Source organism: Aquarana catesbeiana, linkage group LG08, assembly GCF_042186555.1.
Source record: "Aquarana catesbeiana isolate 2022-GZ linkage group LG08, ASM4218655v1, whole genome shotgun sequence".
NCBI classification, from domain to species: domain Eukaryota; kingdom Metazoa; phylum Chordata; class Amphibia; order Anura; family Ranidae; genus Aquarana; species Aquarana catesbeiana.
In genome coordinates, this window is record NC_133331.1 from 288,938,750 (window position 1) to 288,961,592 (window position 22,843).

Here is a 22,843-nt window from a genome sequence, read left to right on the forward strand (position 1 = left end):
TGGGCCACTTGACTGGACTTGCCCCCCAGGCCTAAGGCTGCCAGCCCTCCCCTGCCACGGACTAAGACTGGGGTGCCATTAAAGTTCATGTGCGTGTAAAGGCAGGCGTCCCAATACTTTCGGCAATGTAGTGTATAAGGATATACAGTGCATACATACACAGCACACGCTACGACACATTACTCAGGCCTGCAAATCCTCTGAGCTCCTCTGAGGTGGCGATCTCACCTCTACCCAGGCAAGTAGAGGTGAGATGAAGACAGGAAGTGATGTCACATACAGACAGGAAGTTTCTATGGAAGACAGGAAGTGATGTCACATACAGACAGGAAGTTCCGGGTGAGAGGTGAGCCAGGAGGAAGTAGAGAGGAGACGTTGTTGGAACAGCAGATGAGGTAATAAGTTATTATTATTATACAGGATTTATATGGCGCCAACAGTTTGTTCAGCACTTTACAACATGAGGGCAGACAGTACAGTTACAATACAGGAGGAATCAGAGGCACCGGCTCATTAGAGCTTACAATCTAATGCCGCGTACACACGGTCGGACTTTCCAGCAGAAAAAAGTCAGACGGAATCTTTTCGTCGGATATTCCGATCGTGTGTGTGCCTCATCTGACTTTTTTTTTTCGAAAATTCTGACGGACCGAGAAATAGAACATGTTTTAAATATTTCCGACGGAACCAATTCCTATCGGGAAAACCGCTCCTCTGTATGCTGTTCCGACAGACCTAAAAACGACGTATGCTCTGAAGCAAGTACGAGACGTACACTGTTGGCTACTGAACTTCCTTTTTCTAGTCCCGTTGTACGTCACCGCGTTCTGGACAGTCGGACTTTGGTGTGACCGTGTGTAGGCAAGACAGTTTCAGTGGAACTCCGTCGGAAAAACCTTCAGAGTTTATTCCGATGGGAAAACCAGTCATGTGTACGCGGCATTAGAATATTGTTTTCTATTTACACCCAGTAATCCCCCATCATGTCCGTCCTCTTCCTCCATAGTCACTGTGATGTCTTTTATCTCCAGCAGATGATGATACACACATATATAGTGTGGAAACCTAGATTAACCCCGTCAGGGTCAGAACATTCCCCCACTTACCGGGCCGGAATATTTCCTTCATTTTGGAGATAAATTCTAGTAATATGTTCCTCTAAACACTGACAATAAATTGACAAGACAATGACCTTCATGACCATACATGAGCTACAACGGGCAATTATTACACCACACAGACAGATTAACTTCTTCAGGATGAGAACGTTTCCCCAGTTACGGGGCCGGAACATTGTCTTCATTTTGTTGGTGTGTCACCTTTCCCACCAATCACCTTCTCACCTCCTAAGTCTTTACTAACAGACTATATGACTTTTATTAGTAATGGTGGGGGGGATTGAGCAAATGTTTTATTTTATATTCAGAGTGGAAACATCGGGGATGATAATATTGTTGTTAAATAAGAGTAAAAAGGGGAGGATGAGGAGTATGGTGTGATGAAGCAGCTTTCTGAAGGACATCATGATGGAGCAATCAAGTAACAGAAACCCACCAGAGAGATGTTCCCGTCCTCTGTATTCCCGGGATTCCTCAAAAGACAATCACGCCATTCCTCACCATCATCAGGTAGATGAGGAACAATTCTGAATAGTTATTACTTATACACAATAATGTTTGTTACAATAAATGTTTAATTATATATTCAGAGCGGAAACCTTGAGGATTATAATAGTGTTATTAAAGAAGAGGACAAGGAATATGGTGTAATGGAGGAGATTTCAGAAGGACACAAGGATATGATGGAGCCACCTAACAACATAAACCCACCAGAGAGATGTCCCCGTCCTCTGTATTCCCGGGATTCCACACAGGAAGGTCACACCATCCCTCATCATCATCAGGTAGATGAGGAACAATCACTGATAGTATCATTAGGATCTGTACATTATCTGCATTGTTACAATTAATGTAATTTTTATTATATATTCAGAGTGGAAACCTGAGAGATTCTAAAGTTGTGGTTAAAGAAGAAATAAAAGAGGAGGATGGGGTGATGGAGGAGTTTTTTGAAGGACACACGGATCTGTATAAGGATTTCATGATGGGGCCACATAATACTAGAATCCCACCAGAGAGATGTCCCCGTCCTCTATATTCCCGGGATTCCACACAGGAAGGTCACACCATCCCTCACCATCATCAGGTAGATGAGGAACAATCACTGATAGTATCATTAGGATCTGCACATTATCTGAATTGTTACAATTGATGTCATTTTTATTATATATTCAGAGTGGAAACCTGAGAGATTGTAAAGTTGAGGTTAATGAAGAGATAAAAGAGGAGGATGATGAGGATGGGGTGATAGAAGAGTTTCCAAAAGGACACAAAGATCTGTACCAGGACACCATGGTGGAGTCATCCAGCTACAGAAACCCACCAGAGAGATGTCCCCGTCCTCTGTATTCCCGGGATTCCACACATGAAGGTCACACCATCCCCCACCATCATCAGGTAGCTGATGAACAATCACTGGTAGTTATACATTGTGCACAAGCATGTGTGTTACAATAAATGTTTTATAATATATTGCAGATTGGAAACCTCGGGGATGATAATATTTTTGTCAAAGAAGAGTTTAAAGAGGAGGATGAGGAGTATGGGGTTATGGAGGTGTTTTCAGAAGGACACAAGGATATTATGGAGCTGCCTAGTAACAGAAACCCCCCAGAGAGATGTCCCCGTCCTCTGTATTCCCGGGATTCCACACAGGAAGATCACACCATCCCTCACTGTTACAAGGTTGGTGGGATGGAGAATCTAGAACATACACTTACAGTGACAATGTGTGGATTTTTTATGTGATCTCACAATATTAAAGCTCTTATTTTACAGATAATATTCTCTCTCATTTTCTTGGTTTAGAGTGGAGATCCAATTGATATAGAATTTGAGGTTAAAGCAGAAGAAGAAGAGAGGTATGTGAGGGATGATCAGCAGTCTATGGAGGAGGATGGAATAACGGGGACATTTATAGAGGAGGACACTCCTACAGAGATCAGCACAGGTGGGTCATTAACACTAAATACATTCCTCCACCTATACTGCTCACTGATTGGTCCAGAGTAGGGCAGGGACTGGGTGATATCAGCCTGTAATACCCTGGTCACTTTCCTGAGCTGTGTTCCCCATCCTGTATTTCTCTATTTCTCTCGGATAATCTTCCCCTCTGTGCTGCAGACACAATTTATGTATCTAGACTGGATTTATGGAGATTCTGAGGTTCAGCTGGCAGCAAAATGTTGACTCTCACTATAGGCATTGCTCAACCTAGGCACCAGTGGCATGTGTCTTGGGTCTTCTGCCCCTTGCCAGGGTATAGCAGGATCTCTATCTTTGCAATTCTTCTGGGGTCACTTGCTCTGTTTTCTTTCCTTGCTGTTCCCGTTTGGAGGGATATTTCTGTATAATCTCGGACCCAAGTCACTTAGTCGCTTAGCTCAGTCTCAGGAGATGGGAGGCAGCTTCCACTGATTACTGAACACCATTATTATGAATCCTGACCCTTCACTATATACTCTATGTTGTACATTACATAATCCTGACCCCTGCACTATATACTTTATGTTGTACATTATATACTCCTGACCCCTGCACTATACACTCTATATTGTACATTACATAATTCTGATACTATATGTCCTATCTGTTGTATCTTATACAATATGTTGTACATTACATAGTCCTGACTTCTTCTCTCTTCCCTCTACTATATATATATATATATACACACATAATATATATTATCTTTCCTTACACCCATTTCTTTATCGTACATCACGGGACACAGAGCAGCCCTAGTCATTACTATGTGGGTTATACGCCACCTATAGGTGAATGGACACTGGCAACCCAAGGCAGGAAGTCCCCCCTCTATATAACCCCTCCCATACAGGAAGTACCTCAGTTTTTTGGCCAGTGTCTGAAGGTGTTGGTCACGGTTGAAGAAGTGCTATGCTGAAGAAGGAGCCCCGTTGCGGAAATCCTTAAACAGGATCAAGGGGCCATGCAGTCGGATCCATCCTGGATGCCAAAGAGCAATGGCCAAAATGGATGGTATAAAGGTGAAAAATGCAGCACTAAAAAAATATTAAGGGAAAAAAACCATAAATCAAGTCCATGGGTGTGGTCTTGGTGGTGAATGATGTGGTAAATAAATCATATAGTCCAAATATGAAAAAAAAAAAAGATGTGTAGATATTTGGACTATATGATTTATTTACCACATCATTCACCACCAAGACCACACCCATGGACTTGATTTATGGTTTTCTTCCCTTAATATTTTTTTAGCGCTGCATTTTTCACCTTTATTCCATTGTTTTTGTCACAACGTATGCTGCTGCTGATCCATTTTGTTTTATATATAGAGCGCAGTGTTTTTTATATATTTTCAAAATGGACGGTAGCCGAGCCTCATGGAAAACCAAGGTCACTTGCCTGTAATGCTCCTCTATTGAGGGCTGGACCCTGGGATCCGGCACCTTGGTCACATACCCAAAACCAAAGGTTGTCCTGTCAGGTTGCTGTACGGGTCCAAGGGTGTTGACCACAGTATACAAGGGGGACCCGGTCCTTGAAGGTCCGTCATGACATGACCCGCCGTGAGGGGTGAATATTGGATCTGGCTGTGTTTTTCCAGCAGTATCCTGCGGTGGGAATGGTAAGTCAAAGAAGATCCTAAGGAACACATACGGTTTACTTTTGGACTTCTTTTGAGTAAACGATGCCTTGCCTGTTTTTTACCACTAGAGGGTAATTGTAACATACCTGGTGTTTAACATTACCATGCCTCCCCTGCAGTGTGCTCAGTGTCTGCCAGCGCTCCTGTGGAACAGCGCTGCCTCCTTACTCCGCTCTGTCATGGCTGCCGAAAGGGCTAGGGGGATAGCCGCCTCTCAAACACGCGGTCGGCTTTCCCTGGGGATGCAGCCCTTCTCCCCCCCCCACCCCCGAGCGTTCTGTTTGCAGGACCGTCTGTTCACGCGCGGGAATAGCTCTGTTTAAATAACCTATCCTAGGAAGCGGGGGGGCTGGCTTGGCGCGGCCGGCGTGCACGTGGAAACGAACGTTCACGTAATATACGGCGCAGGCGCAATGCTTACTGCCTATAAATCTTTTACTCTGGAAAGCGTCTGGTGGCTGACAGAGGGACAAAAAGCATACGAGGGCATGTAAGTTCTGTATGGGTGTTGGTTACAGGCATTCCTAAGGGCACGTCTACTCAGCATTAGGCTGAGCAGTGATAGCAGCATATTTCCAGTGCTGGACTATAGCTCGGATGTAGATGCACATTGTAAGTACCTCTGCCTTTTGTGCTTATGTCTTCCCGAAAGAAGGGTGAGAAGCCTTTGGAGGGGAGGAGCGCAAGGGCGCAGCGGTCAGGGTCTGAGGATCCTAGTCACGCTTCCACAGTTCTATCCTCCCCTGAAGGACCAGAAGCAACTGGCCACTGTTGAGTCATTCAGGCTCTTAGGCATAGTAGCCACTTCCAACATTTCAGCCTCTGCATACGTCACCAAGGACGATTTGGCTTCACCTTTAGCTGGTTTGGAAGGAAAAATAACTGATATGTTTGCGTCTTCCTCCCAGTCCTGGAAAAAACGCAATAGGTCTCCTTCGCCTGACCTTCCAGTGTTGGAACAGGAATGGGCTGATGATGTTAAGATTCCATTGGGTGACCGGGAAGAAGGGCAGGCGGATGACTTCCCCTCTGAGTATTCACTCTCAGAAGAGCCCTTTTCAGCCTCGCAATCTCAGAAATTGCTAGTGCAATCCCTTACAGAATTGGTCCGTTTTGGATACAAGTTGCCCCCCAGCACAGATAGCTGAGGTCCCCTTTTCATCTTTGGGTTCCTTAAGGCCTCCACAGGGTCCACATGCATTTCCTGGTACACCCATTGCTGGAGAAGCTGATATATGCTGACTGGGATCACCCAGATAGATATTTTCTTCCTCCTAGAAGATTTCCTCTTCTCTATCCTATTGAGGAAAAGTTCACTAAGAAGTGGAGTTTTCCAGCAGTAGATGCTGCTATTTCTTCTGTGAATAAAAGTCTAACTTGTCCAGTAGACAATGTCCAGGTTTTTAGGAAACCAGCCGATAGGAAACTGAAATCCTTGCTCAAAGCCTCGTTTGCTGTAGCGGGTGCAGCAGCACAGCCTGCAGTTGCAGCGATAGGCATTTGTCAATCCCTAAAAGACCAGCTTAAGCAGGTTATTAAAAGTGTCCCAAGGCTCAAGGGGAAGCAGCACGTGAGTTAGCTGAGCTACCTAGGGCCTTATGTTTTACGGTTGATACTCTTGAAGATTTTATTCAGGTGTCACGCCTTGCTCTCTTATCAGTGCATATGCATTGAATTCTCTGGTTGAACCATTGGTCAGCTGAATTGCCATGCAAAAAGCTTTTGGCAGGTTTTCCCTTTCACGGGGAACGGTTGTTCGGGGATGATCTGGATAAATATATCAAGAGGCTTGGTAGGAACAGATCCGAGACAGATGGGTCATCTCCACCGTATCTATAGGGTACAAACTAGAGTTTCGAGAGTTTCCACCTTTTCGTTTTCTAAGGTCAAAAGTTCCCAAAGACCCAGTGAAAAGAAGGTCTTTGCTCCAGAAACTGGACCGATTGACGGCTCAGGGTGTAATCATAGAGATTCCCTCAGAAGAGCAGGGCATGGGGTTCCATTCAAATCTCTTCACGGTGCCAAAACCAAATGGAGATGTCAGACCCATTCTAGATGTCAAAGATCTAAGTCAGTTCCTAACCATCCGCTCTTTTCGCATTGGAGTCAATCCGGTCAGTCATATCCACCCTGCGGGGAGGAGAATTTCTGGCATCAATAGACATCAAAGATGCATATCTGCATGTGCCAATTTTTCCCGCTCACCAGAAGTTTCTGCGTTTTGCGGTAGAACAGCGCCACTTTCAGTTCATGGCCTTGACCTTTGGGTTAGCCACTGTGCCCCGGGTGTTTACAAAAGTGCTGGCCCCAGTACCAGCAAGACTAAGGCTCGGTTCACACAGGGGCAACACGACTCTGGCCGCGACTTTGCGAGGCGACCTGGACACGACCTGAGGGCGACACCACAGCGCGACTTGGGGTGACTTACAAGGCGACTTCAAGTCGCCTCCAGGACAGGCGACTTTCCAGTGGCCAATCAAACAACAATCAGCTCTGTGGGAGGGAGGGGGGAGGGAGGGGTTTGCTTGAGAAAACCATCTTCTCTTCCTTTATTGTTGCTTCAGTTAAGACACGATCTGACTTTGGAGGCGACTTCCATTGAAATCAATGGGTACAAGTCGCCTAGAAGTCGGATTGAAGTAGTACAGGAACCTTTTCTGAAGTTGGAGCGACTTCAGTAGCGTACATTAAGACGGCTCTCATTCACTTGAATGGAATTTCTGATGTCAAGCGACTTGGGGCCCGACAAGTCGGATCCCAAGTCGCGGTAGTGTGAACCGGCACTAAGGGTCCAGGGTATAGCAGTAATGGCATACCTAGACGACCTGCTGCTGATAGATCAGTCGTTTTCACGGCTAGACCAGAGTGTGTCCAACACGGTCGAATACTTGGATCACCTGGGTTGGATTCTCAACCTAGAGAAATCAGCTTTATGGCCAGTAAGAAGTCTGGAGTACTGGTTATAGATACAGCCCAAAAGAAAGTATTTTTGCCTCAGACAAAAGTCAGGGCTATAAGAGAGCTGGTCCATGTGGTCAAGGCAAGGAAGGATCCTTCCATTCACCTTTGCATGAGGTTGCTAGGAAAGATGGTGGCTTCATTCGAAGAAGTTCCCTATGCTCAGTTCCATTCAAGACTGTTGCAAAACAGTATCCTGTCTGCTTGGACCAAGAAAATCCAAGCCTTGGATTACCCAATGTATCTGGCCCCAAGGGTGTGCCAGAGTCTCAGTTGGTGGTTGATAACCAGGAATTTGCAGAAGGGGAAATCCTTCATGCCAGTAACCTGGAAGGTTGTAACAGATGCCAGCCTCTTAGGCTGAGGAGTGGTTCTGGAGGAGACTACTGTCCAAGGGAAGTGGTCAGAGTCCGAAAAAACTTTGGCCATCAACATTCTAGAGAATCGGGCAGCGCGTCTGGCCCTAATGGCCTGGACTTGCAGATTACAAGGTTGTCCCGTCAGGATACATTCCGACAATGCCACAGCAGTGGCTTACATCAACCACCAAGGGGGTACCAAAAGTCATGCAGCCCAGAGGGAAATGAGCCATATTCTGGCCTGGGCAGAGAAGCATGTACCTTGCCTATCGGCAGTCTTCATTCCAGGAGTGGAGAATTGGCAGGCGGATTTCTTGAGCCGCCAACAATTGCTCCCAGGAGAATGGTCCCTGCATCCCGACATTTTCTCAGCCGTTTGCCAAAAATAGGGCACCCCATACGTAGATTTATTTTCGTCCAGGTTCAACAAAAAGTTGGACAACTTTGTGTCAAGGACAAGGGATCCACTCGCATGCGGGACAGATGTGTTAGTAACCCCTTGGGATCAGTTTTTACTGATTTATGCGTTCCCCCCCAGTTCAGCTGCTACCGCGGCTTCGACGCAGTATCAAAGAGAAAGGGAAGCCGGTAATGCTAGTAGCCCTGGCATGGCCCTGGTGATCTTGTATGCAGAGATCGTAAGGTTGGCAGTAGGAAAAGCGTGGACTCTTCCGTCCCATGCAGACTTGCTGTCGCAAGGACCAGTGTTCCATCCTGCCTTACAGTCGATAAACTTAACGGTGTGGCTATTGAAGCCCACATTTTAAACAATCGGGGGGTTTCAGGCTCAGTAGTAACTACCCTGATGAATGCAAGGAAGTCGGCTTCCAGGACCATCTATTATAGGGTCTGGTGGGCCTATGTTTCCTGGTGTGAAACCAAAGGATGGCATCCTTGGATGTATGTCATAGGAAGAATTCTTGCCTTCCTATAGTTGGGGGTAGAAAAGAAGCTAGCCTTGAGTACAATCAAGGGTCAGATCTCCGCCTTGTCAGTAATCTTTCAAAGGCTGCTTGTTTCGCATTCTTTGATCCGGACCTTTTATACAAGGGGTAACTCGTATAATTCCACCAGTTAGGTCACCCTTGCGTCCATGGGATTTGAATCTAGTTTTTTCAGCATTGCAAAGACAATCCTTATGCGCCATATTCCCTTGATCCTTTTGACAAGGAAGTTGTTTTTTTTTGGTTGCAGTAACCTCGGCAAGGAGAGTATCAGAATTGGCAGCTTTCTCATGTAAAGAGCCATACTTAATTATTCATAAGGACCAGGTGGTGTTGCCAGGGCCGTCTTTAATATTGATTGGACCCTGGGCAAAACTTTTCTTGGGCCCCCCCCCATGAAGTTTCGCTCTCCACCTGCTCTGAGACATACAATAAATAGCAGCTAGACTCAATCAGTTTACTGAATCAGATCAGGCAGCTATTGCGATTGGTTGCCAGAGGTTACAGTGTATCATTACCGCTCACTGGCTGGTTGCTAGAGGTTACAGCACATATTACGGCTCACAGATTAGTTGCTAGAGGTTACAGCACACGATTTCTGCTTGTTGATTGGCTGCTAGAGATTACTGTGAATATGACCTCAGGGGGGCATGATATACATATCAATGCCGCCAGCCGCTGCTATTTACATATGAATGCCGCCGCTATTTACATGTAAACACAGGGTCTTCAGGTGAGTCATCTGTACACAACAAAAGGGCAGAACTGGGCAGCATTAGTAGCAACACTTCACGCTGAGATATATCGGGACACAGCACGGGACTAAAACCTCAAGGGACGAGGGAATTTAAACCAGGATAGTTGGCAAGTATGAGGCAGCTGCTTTGGGCCCCACAACAATGACAGGGCCCAGGGCAGCTGCCCCTTTTGCCCTGCCTTAAAAACGGCCCTGGGTGTTGCGTCCTCACCCAACCTTTCTACCAAAAGTAGTGTCCAGTTTTCATCTGAACCAAGATGTCTCCCTGCCTTCCTTTTTTCCAGATCCTTGTTCTCCGGAGGAAAAATTGTTACATTCTCTTGATGTAGTGAGAGCTGACAGGCTCTATTTGAAGGTGACAGCTCAGATACGGCAAACTGATCCTTTATTTGTGCTGCCAGAAGGGCCCAGGAAAGGGCAGGCAGCGTCGAAATCGACTATTTCAAAGTGGATTCGTCAGGTTATAATCCAGGCCGAAGGTTTGAAAAGAAAAGTTCCGCCTTTTCAAGTTAAAGCGCACTCTACTAGAGCAGTGAGTGCTTCATGGGCGGTGCATCACCAAGCCTCTGTGACTCAGATTTGCAAGGCCACAACTTGGTCGTCAGTCCATACATTTACTAATTGTTATCACTTGGTCGTAAGACAGCAAGAGGATGCCGCTTTTGGGGCGCAGTGTACTGCAGGCAGCAGTATAGGTCCTCACGTCTGATGGCGGTCTGCTTTTATTTGTGTCTCCCTCCCCTCAGGTGGCATTGCTCTGGGACATCCCACATAGTAATTACTATGGCTGCTCTGTGTCCCGTGATGTACAATAAAGAAAAAAGGATTTTTCTTTCTCGAACGTCATGGGACACAGAGCCTCAGTAATGACTGATGGGTTATATAGGTATCACTAGGTGATTGGACACTGGCACACCCTAACCAGGAAGTTCAACCCCCTATATAATCCCTCCCCTTGCAGGGATACCTCAGTTTTTACGCTAGTATCTTAGGTGATGGACGTGTAAAGATGTCCTGTGCTGAACTCCAAAGGGATTATCCTATATCCTTTACTGGGGCAAGCCAGGCGAACCGGATCCATTCCAAAGTGTCTTTTCTATCTCGAATTGGATGGTACCCAGGCCTCGTGTCCGAAGAAACGAGGTTTTACCTATAACGCTTCTCTTTTTAGAGAGCTGGACCCCGCATATCAGTAAATGATTTTCTATCCTTATTTCTGGCCGGGTGCTTTACAGGCCAGAATTGTGGATCCCCCTATTCGTAGGGGGCCCGGTCTCTGAAGGTTGTTTCAAACGGAGCCCACCGTGAGAGTCGAAGATTGGGTCTGTACAACAGAACCCTGCGGCTGGATAAGGTAAGAGGAGATTCCACAGGATTTTTTAATTCTAGTAGGTTTTCTCCTTTAAGGTAAATGCATGCTATGCCTATTGTCGCCACCGGGGGGCTGCCAAGAGCACATACCTTCTCATGCTGATGTGGGTCTCAGTGTTTCCACGCTGCACAAGCTCCTCCAGCCGGCTCAGGTAGGATGGGATGGGGGGCTCTCCTTAGGGATATCTCCCCCCAGACTAGAAGGAGGCCGCAGGGGGTCTGTGAGGCGGTTATACACCGCATTTTCACTGCCGCCACCGCCATTTTGCCACGTGCAGGCCCCATCACTACAGGCCTCTCTCCTTCCTCCTCCTCCCCCAGCCTTCCCTCCATGCTGATTCTGCAGGGTCAGCCCGCGCTGGAAGCGCGCGGTTTTCAAAAAACGGGGGGGGGGGAGGCGCGTCAGCACTGTGTGCTCAGACACCCACAGGGCCGGCTGCAGGCTATTAAAGGCACTGATTACAGGTGCACTAAGCCTTTTGGAGGGACACAGAGCTGACGGTCGCATGTAAGGTGGGACACAGGCATTCTCCTAGGCAGCATTTACTAAGGTAACACCAGACTGGCCATTGGGTAGCAAGGCTTTTAGCCAGACTACATCGCTCAGCAGTCAGTGTTCATTTTTTGATACCTCCACCTTGTTGCTTTGCACTATGGGTAGAAGAGGTTCAAACACCCCAAGAACCAGTGATTCTAGGGGATCTCATTCAGGTTCTGAGGGCCCGCTGTGTGCAGCATCCTCCCCCCCTGAGGGACCAGGGACGGCTAGCCAGGGAGAGACGTCGGGGTCAGGGGCTACACCTGCTTCTGGCACTTCAGCCCCTGTATACCTTACACAGGAGGTTTTTTCCTCAACCATTAACGGTTTAGAGGAAAGATTATTGGTTGTGATTACATCTTCACTCAGTGGAAGAAAACGTACTAGGCCTTCCTCTGTTCCCCAAGACCCTCAGGAAGAGGAGCTCTGGGATAAAGGAGGAGAATCCCTTTCAGAGGATCAGGATGGGACAGATAATTCCTCTTCGGAGGAATCAGGTGGAGAGGGACCCTCTGCGACTTCCCAAGAGGAGAAAGTCTTAGTGCAGATCCTCACTGGATTGGTCCACATTTAAGTTGCCCATATCTGAATCAGTTAAAGAACCCTCTACTTCTTTAGGGTCACTGAAACCTCCTCAAGCAGCACATGCTTTTCCTGCTCATAATTTACTTGAAAAGCTCCTTTATTCTGAGTGGGATCACCCAGATAAACGTTTTTTTCAGCCGAAAAAGTTTTCAACACTTTATCCTATGGAAGAAAAGTTTATTAAAATGTGGGGAATACCGGCCATTGATGCTGCCATTTCCTCCGTAAATAATAGCCTGACTTGTCCTGTAGACAATGCTCAGATGCTCAGGGATCCTGTGGATAAAAAGATGGAATACCTATTGAAGGATGTTTGCTCCTTAGCAGGTTCAGTGGCTCAACCTGCAGTAGCAGCGGAAGTAGAGAGAAGACATTGCTGGAAGTGGCAGTAGAGAAGGAAACGATCAACCGGCGATCGAAGCCGATTCTTGGAGGTTCCTGTTCCCAAACTGGCACAACATCTGAGGACTCCTGATGGGATTCCACACAAAATCTTCTCACAGAGTGCCACCCCATACCGCTTGACGGTACAAGCTTGTTTGACTCACCGCCAAGGGCCTGTGAGTCCACCTTCTCTGGTAAGGGCATCCTTTTGTCTTTCTCTCTCTATGTTGAAAACATCTATATGAGTGAAGAATCCACCTATATTTAAGGATTTCTAAAGCAGCCCTTATATCACTGCATATGAAGATGGCCTATACCCAGATGGCTGTGGGGTCTACTTGAAGTACCGCACCTTTTCAATAATAGACTTCCAATGCCTTTATATGTTCACCTTCTCTAGGGCTTTGGACGTCTTTCCTTCCAGCATTTGTACAAACGGACAATACGTCCCCACTGAGCTACATACTCAATATACTGGGACACTTTGTAGTATTATTGTATATATTTTTTGAATATTTTTTGAATATGGTATCTTATGCATAATTGTTTTTCAGTTAACCTATTGCTTGCTATTAAGCATTCACTCCTTTACATACCTAAGCATTTACTGCTATTACTTATCTTTATACATCTTTCGAGATGTTGTAACATTCACTCTATGGTTATACACTCTAAGTTTTGAATTCTCTTTCACAGAGATCACTATTTCTTGCTTAGCATTTTATTAGCGCCACACGTTATTATTATTCTCCGTAAATAATAGCCTGACTTGTCCTGTAGACAATGCTCAGATGCTCAGGGATCCTGTAGATAAAAGGATGGAATCCCTATTGAAGGATGTTTTCTCCTTAGCAGGTTCAGTGGCTCAACCTGCAGTAGCAGCGATTGGAGTCTCTCAATACTTAAGAGACCATGTTAAGCAGGTCATCAAAGTTTTACCTGAACAACAAACCCAGGGGTTGGCTAACCTTCCAGCGGCCTTATGTTATGTGGTTGACACCATCAGAGATTCTATCATGCAAACCTCTCGTCTGTTGCTGGGGTTAGTGCATATACGTAGAATCCTATGGTTGAAAAATTGGTCAGCCGAAGCACCATGTAAGAAGCTGCTGGCGGGGTTTCCATTTCGGGGTGAAAGGTTGTTTGGAGAGGACTTGGATAACTATAGCAAGAGAATCTCTTGTGGGAAAAGCACTCTCTTACCTGTCAAGAAGAAGAGTAAGCGTCCCTCTTTCAAACTGACTCTTTCCCCAGCGCCGGGGGCTTCAGCCTCCAGGCAGTCTCGACGGCCGCCTCCGTCTGGGACCAGAGACAAGAATCAACCCCAGGGACAAAAGAAGTCCTGGGGGAAAAAGCCTACTAGGCAAAACACTAATGCCGCGTACACACGGTCGGACTTTTCGTCTACAAAAGTCCAACGGACGCCGACGGACTAAAGCTGGCTGGTAATCCGATCGTGTGTGGGCTTCTCCGGACTTTCAGCAGACTTTTTCAGCCTCAAATCCGACGGACTTTAGATTTGAAACATGCTTCAAATCTTTACGTCGTAACTACGACGGACCCCGAAATCCGCTCGTCTGTGTGCTAGTCCGACGGACAAAAACCCATGCTAGGGCAGCTATTGGCTACTGGCTATGAACTTCCTTATTTTAGTCCGGTGTACGTCATCACGTACGAATCCGTCGGACTTTTGTGTGGTCGTGTGTAGGCAAGTCCGTTCGTTAGAAAGTCTGCTGCAAGTCCGCCGAAAGTCCGCCGGAAGTCTGTCGGACAGGCTGTCGGACTTTTGTAGACGAAAAGTCCGACCGTGTGTACGCGGCATAAGACCTCTTCATGAAGGGGCGCCCCCGCTCGCTCGAGTGGGGGGAAGACTGCGACAGTTCTCAGGGCTCTGGCAGGAGGATTTCCAGGACAGATGGGTAATCTCCACGGTAACCTTGTGGTACAAGCTGGAGTTTCAAGAATTTCCCTCTCCTCATTTCCTCAGGTCCAGTGTCCCCAGTGATCCAGAGAAAAAGCAGTCGCTCCTTCTAGCGTTAGAGTTAGCGTTTTGTCGCAGGAGGTCATTATAGTGGTTCCCCGCGAAGGATCAAGGATTGGGCTTCTATTCCAACCTTTTTACGGTCCAAAAACCAAATAGGGGTGTCAGACCTATTCTGGATTTAAGGGATCTGAACTGATTCCTAAGGATTCAGTCCTTCCGCATGGAATCAATTCGGACAGTAGTCTCCACCCTGCAGGGAGGAGAATTTCTGGCATCGATAGACATCAGAGATGCATATCTGCATGTGCCCATTTTTCCTGCTCATCAGAAGTTTCTGCGCTTCGAGATAGGAGGGCGCCATTTCCAGTTTGTGGCTCTGCCTTTTGGGATAGCCACTGCACCTTGAGTGTTCATAAAGGTCTTGGCTCCTCCTCAGGCCAGATTAAGGGCTCAGGGTATAACTGTCATAGCATACCTAGAAGACCTGCTCCTGATAGACCGGTCGGTAGCCTCCTTGAACGGGAACTTGAGGACCACAGTCAAGTATCTGGAACACCTAGGTTGGATCCTCAACCTAGAAAAATCTTTCCCAAAACCAGTAAGAAGACTGGAGTATTTAGGTCTGATAATAGATACAAGCCAGGAGAAAGTATTTCTACCTCAGGCAAAGATCACTGCTTTAAGGGAGCTGATTCTGACAGTCAGGACCAAGAAGGGTCCTTCTGTCCGCCTTTGTATGAGGCTGCTAGGAAAGATGGTGTCTTCATTCGAAGCAGTTCCCTATGCTCAGTTCCATTCAAGACTACTGCAACACAGTATTCTGTCGGCCTGGAACAAGAAGGTTCAGGCATTAGACTTTCCGATGCACCTGTCGCATGCGGTGCGTCAGAGCCTCAATTGGTGGCTCATACCGGAAAACCTGCAGAAGGGGAAATCCTTTCTGCCGGTTACCTGGATGGTGGTAACAACAGATGCCAGTCTGTCGGGTTGGGGAGCAGTTCTGGAACAGTCTGCGGTTCAGGGGGTATGGTCCAAAACAGAGAGGACCTTACCCATCAACATTCTGAAGATCCATGCGGTATATCTAGCCCTAAAGGCCTGGACTTTCAGGCTACATGGTTGCCCAGTCAGGATCCAGTCCGACAATGCCACAGTAGTGGCTTATGTCAATCATCAGGGAGGCACCCGTAGCCGAGCTGCTCAAAAGGAGGTGAACCAGATCTTAGTCTGGGCAGAGAAGCATGTGCCATGCATATCGGCAGTCTTCATTCCGTGGATAGAGAACTGGCAGGCGGACTATTTGAGTCGCCAGCAGTTACTCCCAGGGGAATGGTCTCTGCATCCCGACATCTTTTGGGCCATATGCCAAAGATGGGGGGTTCCGGATGTAGATCTCTTTGCATCCCGATTCAACAAAAAGATAGACAGATTTGTGACAAGGACAAACGATCCCCTTGCATGCGGGGCGGATGCGTTGGTGATTCCGTGGCATCGGTTCTCACTGATTTATGCATTCCCGCCTATTCTGCTACTGTCACGACTGCTTCGCAGGATCAGGCAGGAAAGGAAGTCGGTACTTCTGGTGGCCCCCGCTTGGCCCAGAAAGACTTGGTATGCGGAAATAGTAAGGATGACGGTGGGTTCCCTGTGGACCCTACCGGTACGCCCAGACCTGTTATCTCAAGGTCCAGTGTTCCATCCTGCCTTACAAACGCTAAATTTGACGGCTTGGCTATTGAGACCCACGTTCTGAAGAGTCGTGGGCTTTCAGGTCCTGTCATATCTACCTTGATCAATGCAAGGAAGCCAGCTTCCAGAATGATTTATCATAGAGTCTGGAAAGCTTATGTATCCTGGTGTGAATCCAGGGGTTGGCATCCCAGAAAATATGTCATAGGTAGAATTCTTGATTTTCTACAATTGGGATTAGAGATGAAGATGGCCTTGAGTACCATCAAGGGCCAGGTCTCGGCCTTATCAGTGTTATTTCAACGGCCACTTGCTTTGCATTCTTTGGTCCGAAACTTTATGCAGGGGGTGACGCGTCTTAATCCTCCAGGTGAGGAACCCCTAAACCCCTGGACCTTGAACTTGGTCCTGCCTGTGTTACAGAAACAGCTTTTTGAATCAATACGTCAGATTCCTTTGGTCTTGCTGACAAGGAAACTAATTTTTCTGGTAGCCATCTCTTCTGCTAGGAGCCTTATTTGATTATACACAAGGATAGAGTGGTACTGCGCCCTCATCCTAGTTTTTTACCGAAGGTGGTTTCAGATTTTCATCTGAACCAAGACATTGTTCTGCCTTCCTTTTTTCCAGGTCCCTGTTCTTCGGAAGAGAGGTCACTACATTCTTTGGATGTAGTAAGAACAGTTAAGGTCTATCTGGAAGCAACTGCTCAGATTCGTAAAACGGATGTTTTGTTTGTGCTGCCAGAAGGTCCCAGTAGAGGACAGGCAGTGTCAAGAGCTACCATTTCTAAATGGATTCGACAATTGATTATTCAGGCTTACGGTTTGAAACAGAAGATTCCTCCATTTCAGATCAGGGCACATTCCACAAGGGCTATTGGTGCTTCTTGGGCAGTGCATCACCAGGCCTCTATGGCTCAGATCTGCAAGGCCGCAACCTGGTCTTCAGTCCATACATTCACCAGATTCTATCAGGTGGATGTGGGAAGGCATGAGGATATCGCCTTTGGGCGTAGTGTGCTGCAGGCAGCAGTACAGGGTCCTCAGGTCTGATTGCACCCTACTTGGTTGTGGTTCCCCCCCTCAGATAGCATTGCTCTGGGACGTCCCATCAGTAATTACTGAGGCTCTGTGTCCCGTGATGTTCGAGAAAGAAAATAGGATTTTTTTAAAACAGCTTACCTGTAAAATCCTTTTCTTTCGATGGACATCACAGGACACAGAGGTCCCGCCCCCTTCTAATACACTATATTGCTTGGCTACAAAACTGAGGTATCCCTGCAAGGGGAGGGATTATATAGGGGGTTGAACTTCCTGGTTAGGGTGTGCCAGTGTCCAATCACCTAGTGATACCCTATATAACCCATCAGTCATTACTGAGGCCCTGTGTCCCGTGATGTCCATCGAAAGAAAAGAATTTTACAGGTAAGCTGTTTTAAAAAATCCTATTTTTAAAACAGCTTACCTGTAAAATCCTTTTCTTGGAGTACATCACGGGACACAGAGGCCCCTCCCTTCTTGTTGGGATATATACATATGTTGCTTTGCTACAAAAACTGAGGTACTTCCTGTATGGGAGGGGTTATATAGAGGGGGAACTTCCTGTCTTTGGTTGCCAGTGTCCATTCACCTTTAGGTGGCCTATAACCCACATAGTAATTACTATGGTGCTCTGTATCCTGTGATGTACTCCAAAAAAAGGATTTTACAGGTAAGCCATTATAAAATTCCTATTTTTCTACCAGCTGGACATTTTATATCAGATGATTTGATTGGAGCACAGACTTTTACATGTTGATAATAATGTGATAACATCCTCCAACTTTGGAGCCTTAAACAGAAAGTGATAATGAGGGAGGAGTCAATAACCCAATGATGGTGGTCTTCAGGATCAGTCCAGTCTTCATCTTGGTTGTTCTCCCCCCATCCTCACTCTCTGACCTCTGGTGGGGCTCAGCCCCGCTGTTATTCATGACTAAATCATGGACTAAATAAGGAAGTGCAGGACTTCTTGTGTTGGAAAGGCAATGAGTGATAGAGGGGGTGGGGACACTCGTCCTATAATCCCCTCATCACTGTCACTCCTATAAAAGACAGTTCTCGTTGTTTCCTCACTCTCTGACTAAGGTCCATGAATAAAGAAATGAACTGGTAGGAGATCAGAGGACCCATTTACTAGTTACCTTGAGGGTGGAATTGTAAGATCCTCACAGACAAAGCTGCCTGATGTGGGCGGAGTCCTGGTTTAGGGGAACCAATCTGCTCATATCTAGTAATAATCTTTGTATTTCTATTTTAGTAGATGGACGGGAGATGAGGAAAACCTCAGAGGATTGTCTCACTTTGTCTCCAGACTGTAAAGTAGAAGATGAGGACATCACACAGTATAGTCCAGGAGAAAACCCGACTACCTCAAATGTCCATCCGGCACCACACAGTGTAGATGGACCATCGTATTCCTCTTATCCTGAGGAACCTCAGACTGTGAGGGATGGTGCCGGACCATCGTATTCCTCTTATCCTGAGGAACCTCAGACTGTGAGGGACGGTGCCGGACCATCGTATTCCTCTTATCCTGAGGAACCTCAGACTGTGTGGGACGGTGCCAGACCATCGTATTCCTCTTATCCTGAGGAACCTCAGACTGTGAGGGACGGTGCCGGACCATCGTATTCCTCTTATCCTGAGGAACCTCAGACTGTGAGGGACGGTGCCGTCCTTCAAACAGATAAGAGGTTTTCCTGTACTGAGTGCGGGAAGTGTTTCAATTCGAAATCTAGTCTTAATATGCATAAAAAATTTCATACAGGTAAGAAGCCACATTCCTGTTCTGAGTGCAGAAAATGTTTTCCAAGTAAGTTGCATCTTGATATACATCAGAGGTTGCACACGGGAGAGAAGCCGTATTCCTGTCCTGAGTGTGGGAAATGTTTTTCAGATAAGTCCAGTCTTTCCTATCCTCAGAAATCACACACAGGTGAGAAGCCGTATTCCTGTTCTGAGTGCGGGAAATGTTTTACAAAGAAGTCGATTCTTCTCAGACATCAGAGGTCGCAGACGGGTGAGAAGCCGTATTGCTGTACTGAGTGCGGGAAATGTTTTTCAGAGAAGAGGCGTCTTGACAGACATCAGAGGTCTCACACGGGTGAGAAGCCGTATTCCTGTCCTGAGTGCGGGAAATGTTTTTCAGATAAGTCCAGTCTTTCCTATCATCAGAAATCACACACAGGTGAGGAGCCGTATTCCTGTCCTGAGTGCGGGAAATGTTTTTCAGAGAAGAGGAAGCTTTACATACATCAGAGGTCGCACACGGGTGAGAAGCCGTATTCCTGTCCTGAGTGCGGGAAATGTTTTTCACAGAACTCCAATCTTTACACACATCAGAGATTACACACGGGTGAGAAGCCGTATTCCTGTCCTGAGTGCGGGAAATGTTTTTCAGATAAGTCCGGTCTTTCCTATCATCAGAAATCACACACAGGTGAGAAGCCGTATTCCTGTCCTGAGTGTGGGAAATGTTTTTCAGAGAAGAGGAAGCTTTACATACATCAGAGGTCGCACACGGGTGAGAAGCCATATTCCTGTCCTGAGTGCGGGAAATGTTTTTCACAGAAGTCCAATCTTTACACACATCAGAGATTACACACGGGTGAGAAGCCGTATTCCTGTCCTGAGTGCGGAAAATGTTTTTCAGATAAGTCCAGTCTTTCCCATCATCAGAAATCACACACAGGTGAGAAGCCGTATTCCTGTCCTAAATGCGGGAAATGTTTTTCAGAGAAGAGGCATCTTGACAAACATCAGAGGTTTCACACGGGTGAGAAGCCGTATTCCTGTCCTGAGTGCGGGAAATGTTTTTCAGATAAGTCCAGTCTTTCCTATCATCAGAAATCACACACAGGTGATAAGCCGTATTCCTGTCCTGAGTGCGGGAAATGTTTTTCACGGAAGTCCAATCTTTACACACATCAGAGATTACACACGGGTGAGAAGCCGTATTCCTGTCCTGAGTGCGGGAAATGTTTTTCAGATAAGTCCGGTCTTTCCTATCATCAGAAATCACACACGGGTGAGAAGCCGTATTCCTGTCCTGCGTGTGGGAAATGTTTTTTAGTCAAGTCGCTTCTTCTCACACATCAGAGATCTCACACGAGGGAGAAGCCGTATTCCTGTCCTGAGTGAGGGAATTGTTCCTCACTTAAGTCCTGTCTTCCCGTACATCAGGGGTCCCACACAACCCTCGAGGTGTATTAGTGCCTTGAGTGCGGGAAATGTCTTGTATATGAATGTTGCTGGACATGTGGGGAAGAAGCACACCCTGATATACACCTCAGATATACTCCATGGCTGATCTTCATCATGTAAGAAACAGTTGATAAGGAGATCAGAGATCACCAAAGACATGGATGAAGTGTTGTACCGTGTTGGCCATTGATAGCAGGAGAAAAATAAAAATGGAGTCATTACCTCTCATTGGTACATTTTGTGGTGTAAACTTTTTTTTTCTATTGATTGAACTAGATGGACTTGTGTCTTTTTTCAACCAGACTATCTATATGTAATAAACATTTACAGGTCTAGTTTAAAAAAAATTGTTGACCAAGTGTGACGAGCAATCACCGTACTATGACAAATTCGTCGTATTTTATTTTATAAAGTGATTTCCTATGATCATTGGCTCCATCTAGTGGCCATAATGTGGAATTTTAGGTTGTTCAGGATAGATGTGGGAAGTGTATGTCACCCGCGCAAACAAAACTTTTAATTTAAATTCTCAAATTACGTTTGCTGCAGTTAAAATATATCCCACCCTCGAGTGGGGTAATTGGACTAAAAGAAAAAAATGGTAACTGCGATAACTTTACTGTGTTTAAAACCTTTCTAATTCAGCAGTGAATATACGACTTTTAATTCTGTGATAAAAATTAGCAAATATGCGACATTAAATAATACCCCCCACCAAAAAAAATCCCATCAAAGTACCCCCACACACCTGTTCAGTGGTCCAAAACCAACCAAAACGTATATCCCAAAAAACAAATTACCGTATATACTCGAGTATAAGCCGACCCGAATATAAGCCGAGGCACCTAATTTTACCACAAAAAACTGGGAAAACTTATTGACTCGAGTAAAAGCCTAGGGTGAGAAATGCGCAGCTACTGTAAGTGGAAAAGAGGGTCAACAATGCCCATTTGCAGCCTCACTGTGCCCATTTGCAGCCTCACTGTGCCCATTTGCAGACTCACCGTGCCCATTTGCAGCCTCACCGTACCCATTTGCAGCCTCACTGTGCCCATTTGCAGCCATAGGTCCCCCGAACTTCAAACTCGGTAGTTAAGGGTTCCTAGATGCCCCCCTAGCTGCAGCCAAAATTTGGGGTCTCTGGACCCAAAGGGTCCTGAAATTACATTGCTGCAGATGGACACAGTTGACCGACTTTGGGGCCACTTGGGGCTAGGAACCCCAAGTTTGATGTGCAAACCCAGTGGAACTAGCACTACAACATATCCACAGCTGGGGTTTCCAGCACCAAGTGGCCCCGAGATACGGGGCCCCAAATTCAGTTCGGAAAATGTCAAGCACTTTTCTGCAGCAGAGAATGTCATTTTCCGAACCGACTTTGGGGCCCCGTATCTCGGGGCCACTTTGTGCTGGGCACCCCAGCTTTGGATATGTTGTAGAGCTAGTTCCACTGGGTTTGCACACCAAATTTGGGGTTCCTAGCACCAACGTCGGTTCAGAAAATGGCACCAAACCTTTCCAGCAGTGTATATGGGGCTGGTATTCCAACAAATGTTCCCCTGTGATCGCGTGCGGGCCAAGCCTCACTCTCACCCAGGTGCTGGCAGGAAGTGATGTAGTAGTTTCCCAGCAGCCTCTACGCGTTTCACAATCAATTTTTGGGTCATCAGGAAGCTGCTGGGGGCCATGTTTGTTAAGGTATTTATGCCCCCACTGTTGATTATTCAGCCAATCACATTGCCGTGGAACCGGAAGTGGTCATTTAAAAGGTGGTGGTGGTGCCGTCACAAAAATTGGTGGAACACAGATGTGTTGAGTCACGGATGAGCTAGCTGCCATAACCCCAGTATCCCTGTTTTCGTGCGGCGGCCGGCTCTCTGATAAAAGTGGTCCCTGTGGCGGATTCGCCGCAAGATCACTTTTATCGGTGGCGGGAGAGGGCCCCCCCCTCCCACCACGATCCGGTGCCCTCCGCCGCTTACCGGAGCCGTCGGTAGCGACAGGGGCGTTCGCGTCCGTCTCCCTTCTGTGCCTGGAGACGAGTGAGGCTAAGATGGCGCCCACTCGTCTCCATGACACTGCTGGGCGGAAGCAAAGTCAAAACGTCACTTCCGCCCATGCCTCTTAAAGGCATATTTTTTTCAATGTCATTTTTTTTAAATTACTTTTTTTTTTATTGCATTTTAGTGTACATATGAGATGTGAGGTCTTTTTGACCCCAGATCTCATATTTAAGAGGTCCTGTAATGCTTTTTTCTATTACAAGGGATGTTTACATTCC

General features: G+C 46.6%; 2 protein-coding genes across 6 annotated transcripts in view; one reads left to right on the forward strand and one right to left on the reverse strand.

Annotated features, from left to right (window-relative positions):
* The window catches only part of LOC141106783 (uncharacterized), a 258,502-nt gene that overhangs the window by 186,701 nt on the left and 48,958 nt on the right, over positions 1–22,843 (reverse strand).
* LOC141104677 (uncharacterized) lies at positions 298–20,798 on the forward strand. 5 transcript variants are annotated; one of them, XM_073594336.1, is made up of 8 exons: positions 298–395; positions 1,427–1,628; positions 1,709–1,903; positions 1,993–2,205; positions 2,295–2,516; positions 2,598–2,804; positions 2,928–3,069; positions 18,617–20,798. In XM_073594336.1, the coding sequence occupies exons 2-8, from the start codon at positions 1,524–1,526 to the stop codon at positions 20,497–20,499; spliced, it is 2,967 nt and encodes a 988-aa protein (XP_073450437.1). In that variant the 5' UTR covers positions 298–395; positions 1,427–1,523; the 3' UTR covers positions 20,500–20,798. The 5 variants fall into 5 exon arrangements, with proteins under 5 accessions (XP_073450437.1, XP_073450439.1, XP_073450440.1 ...); XM_073594338.1 differs by lacking the exon at positions 1,993–2,205; XM_073594337.1 differs by lacking the exon at positions 1,427–1,628 and having other exon boundaries at positions 318–395.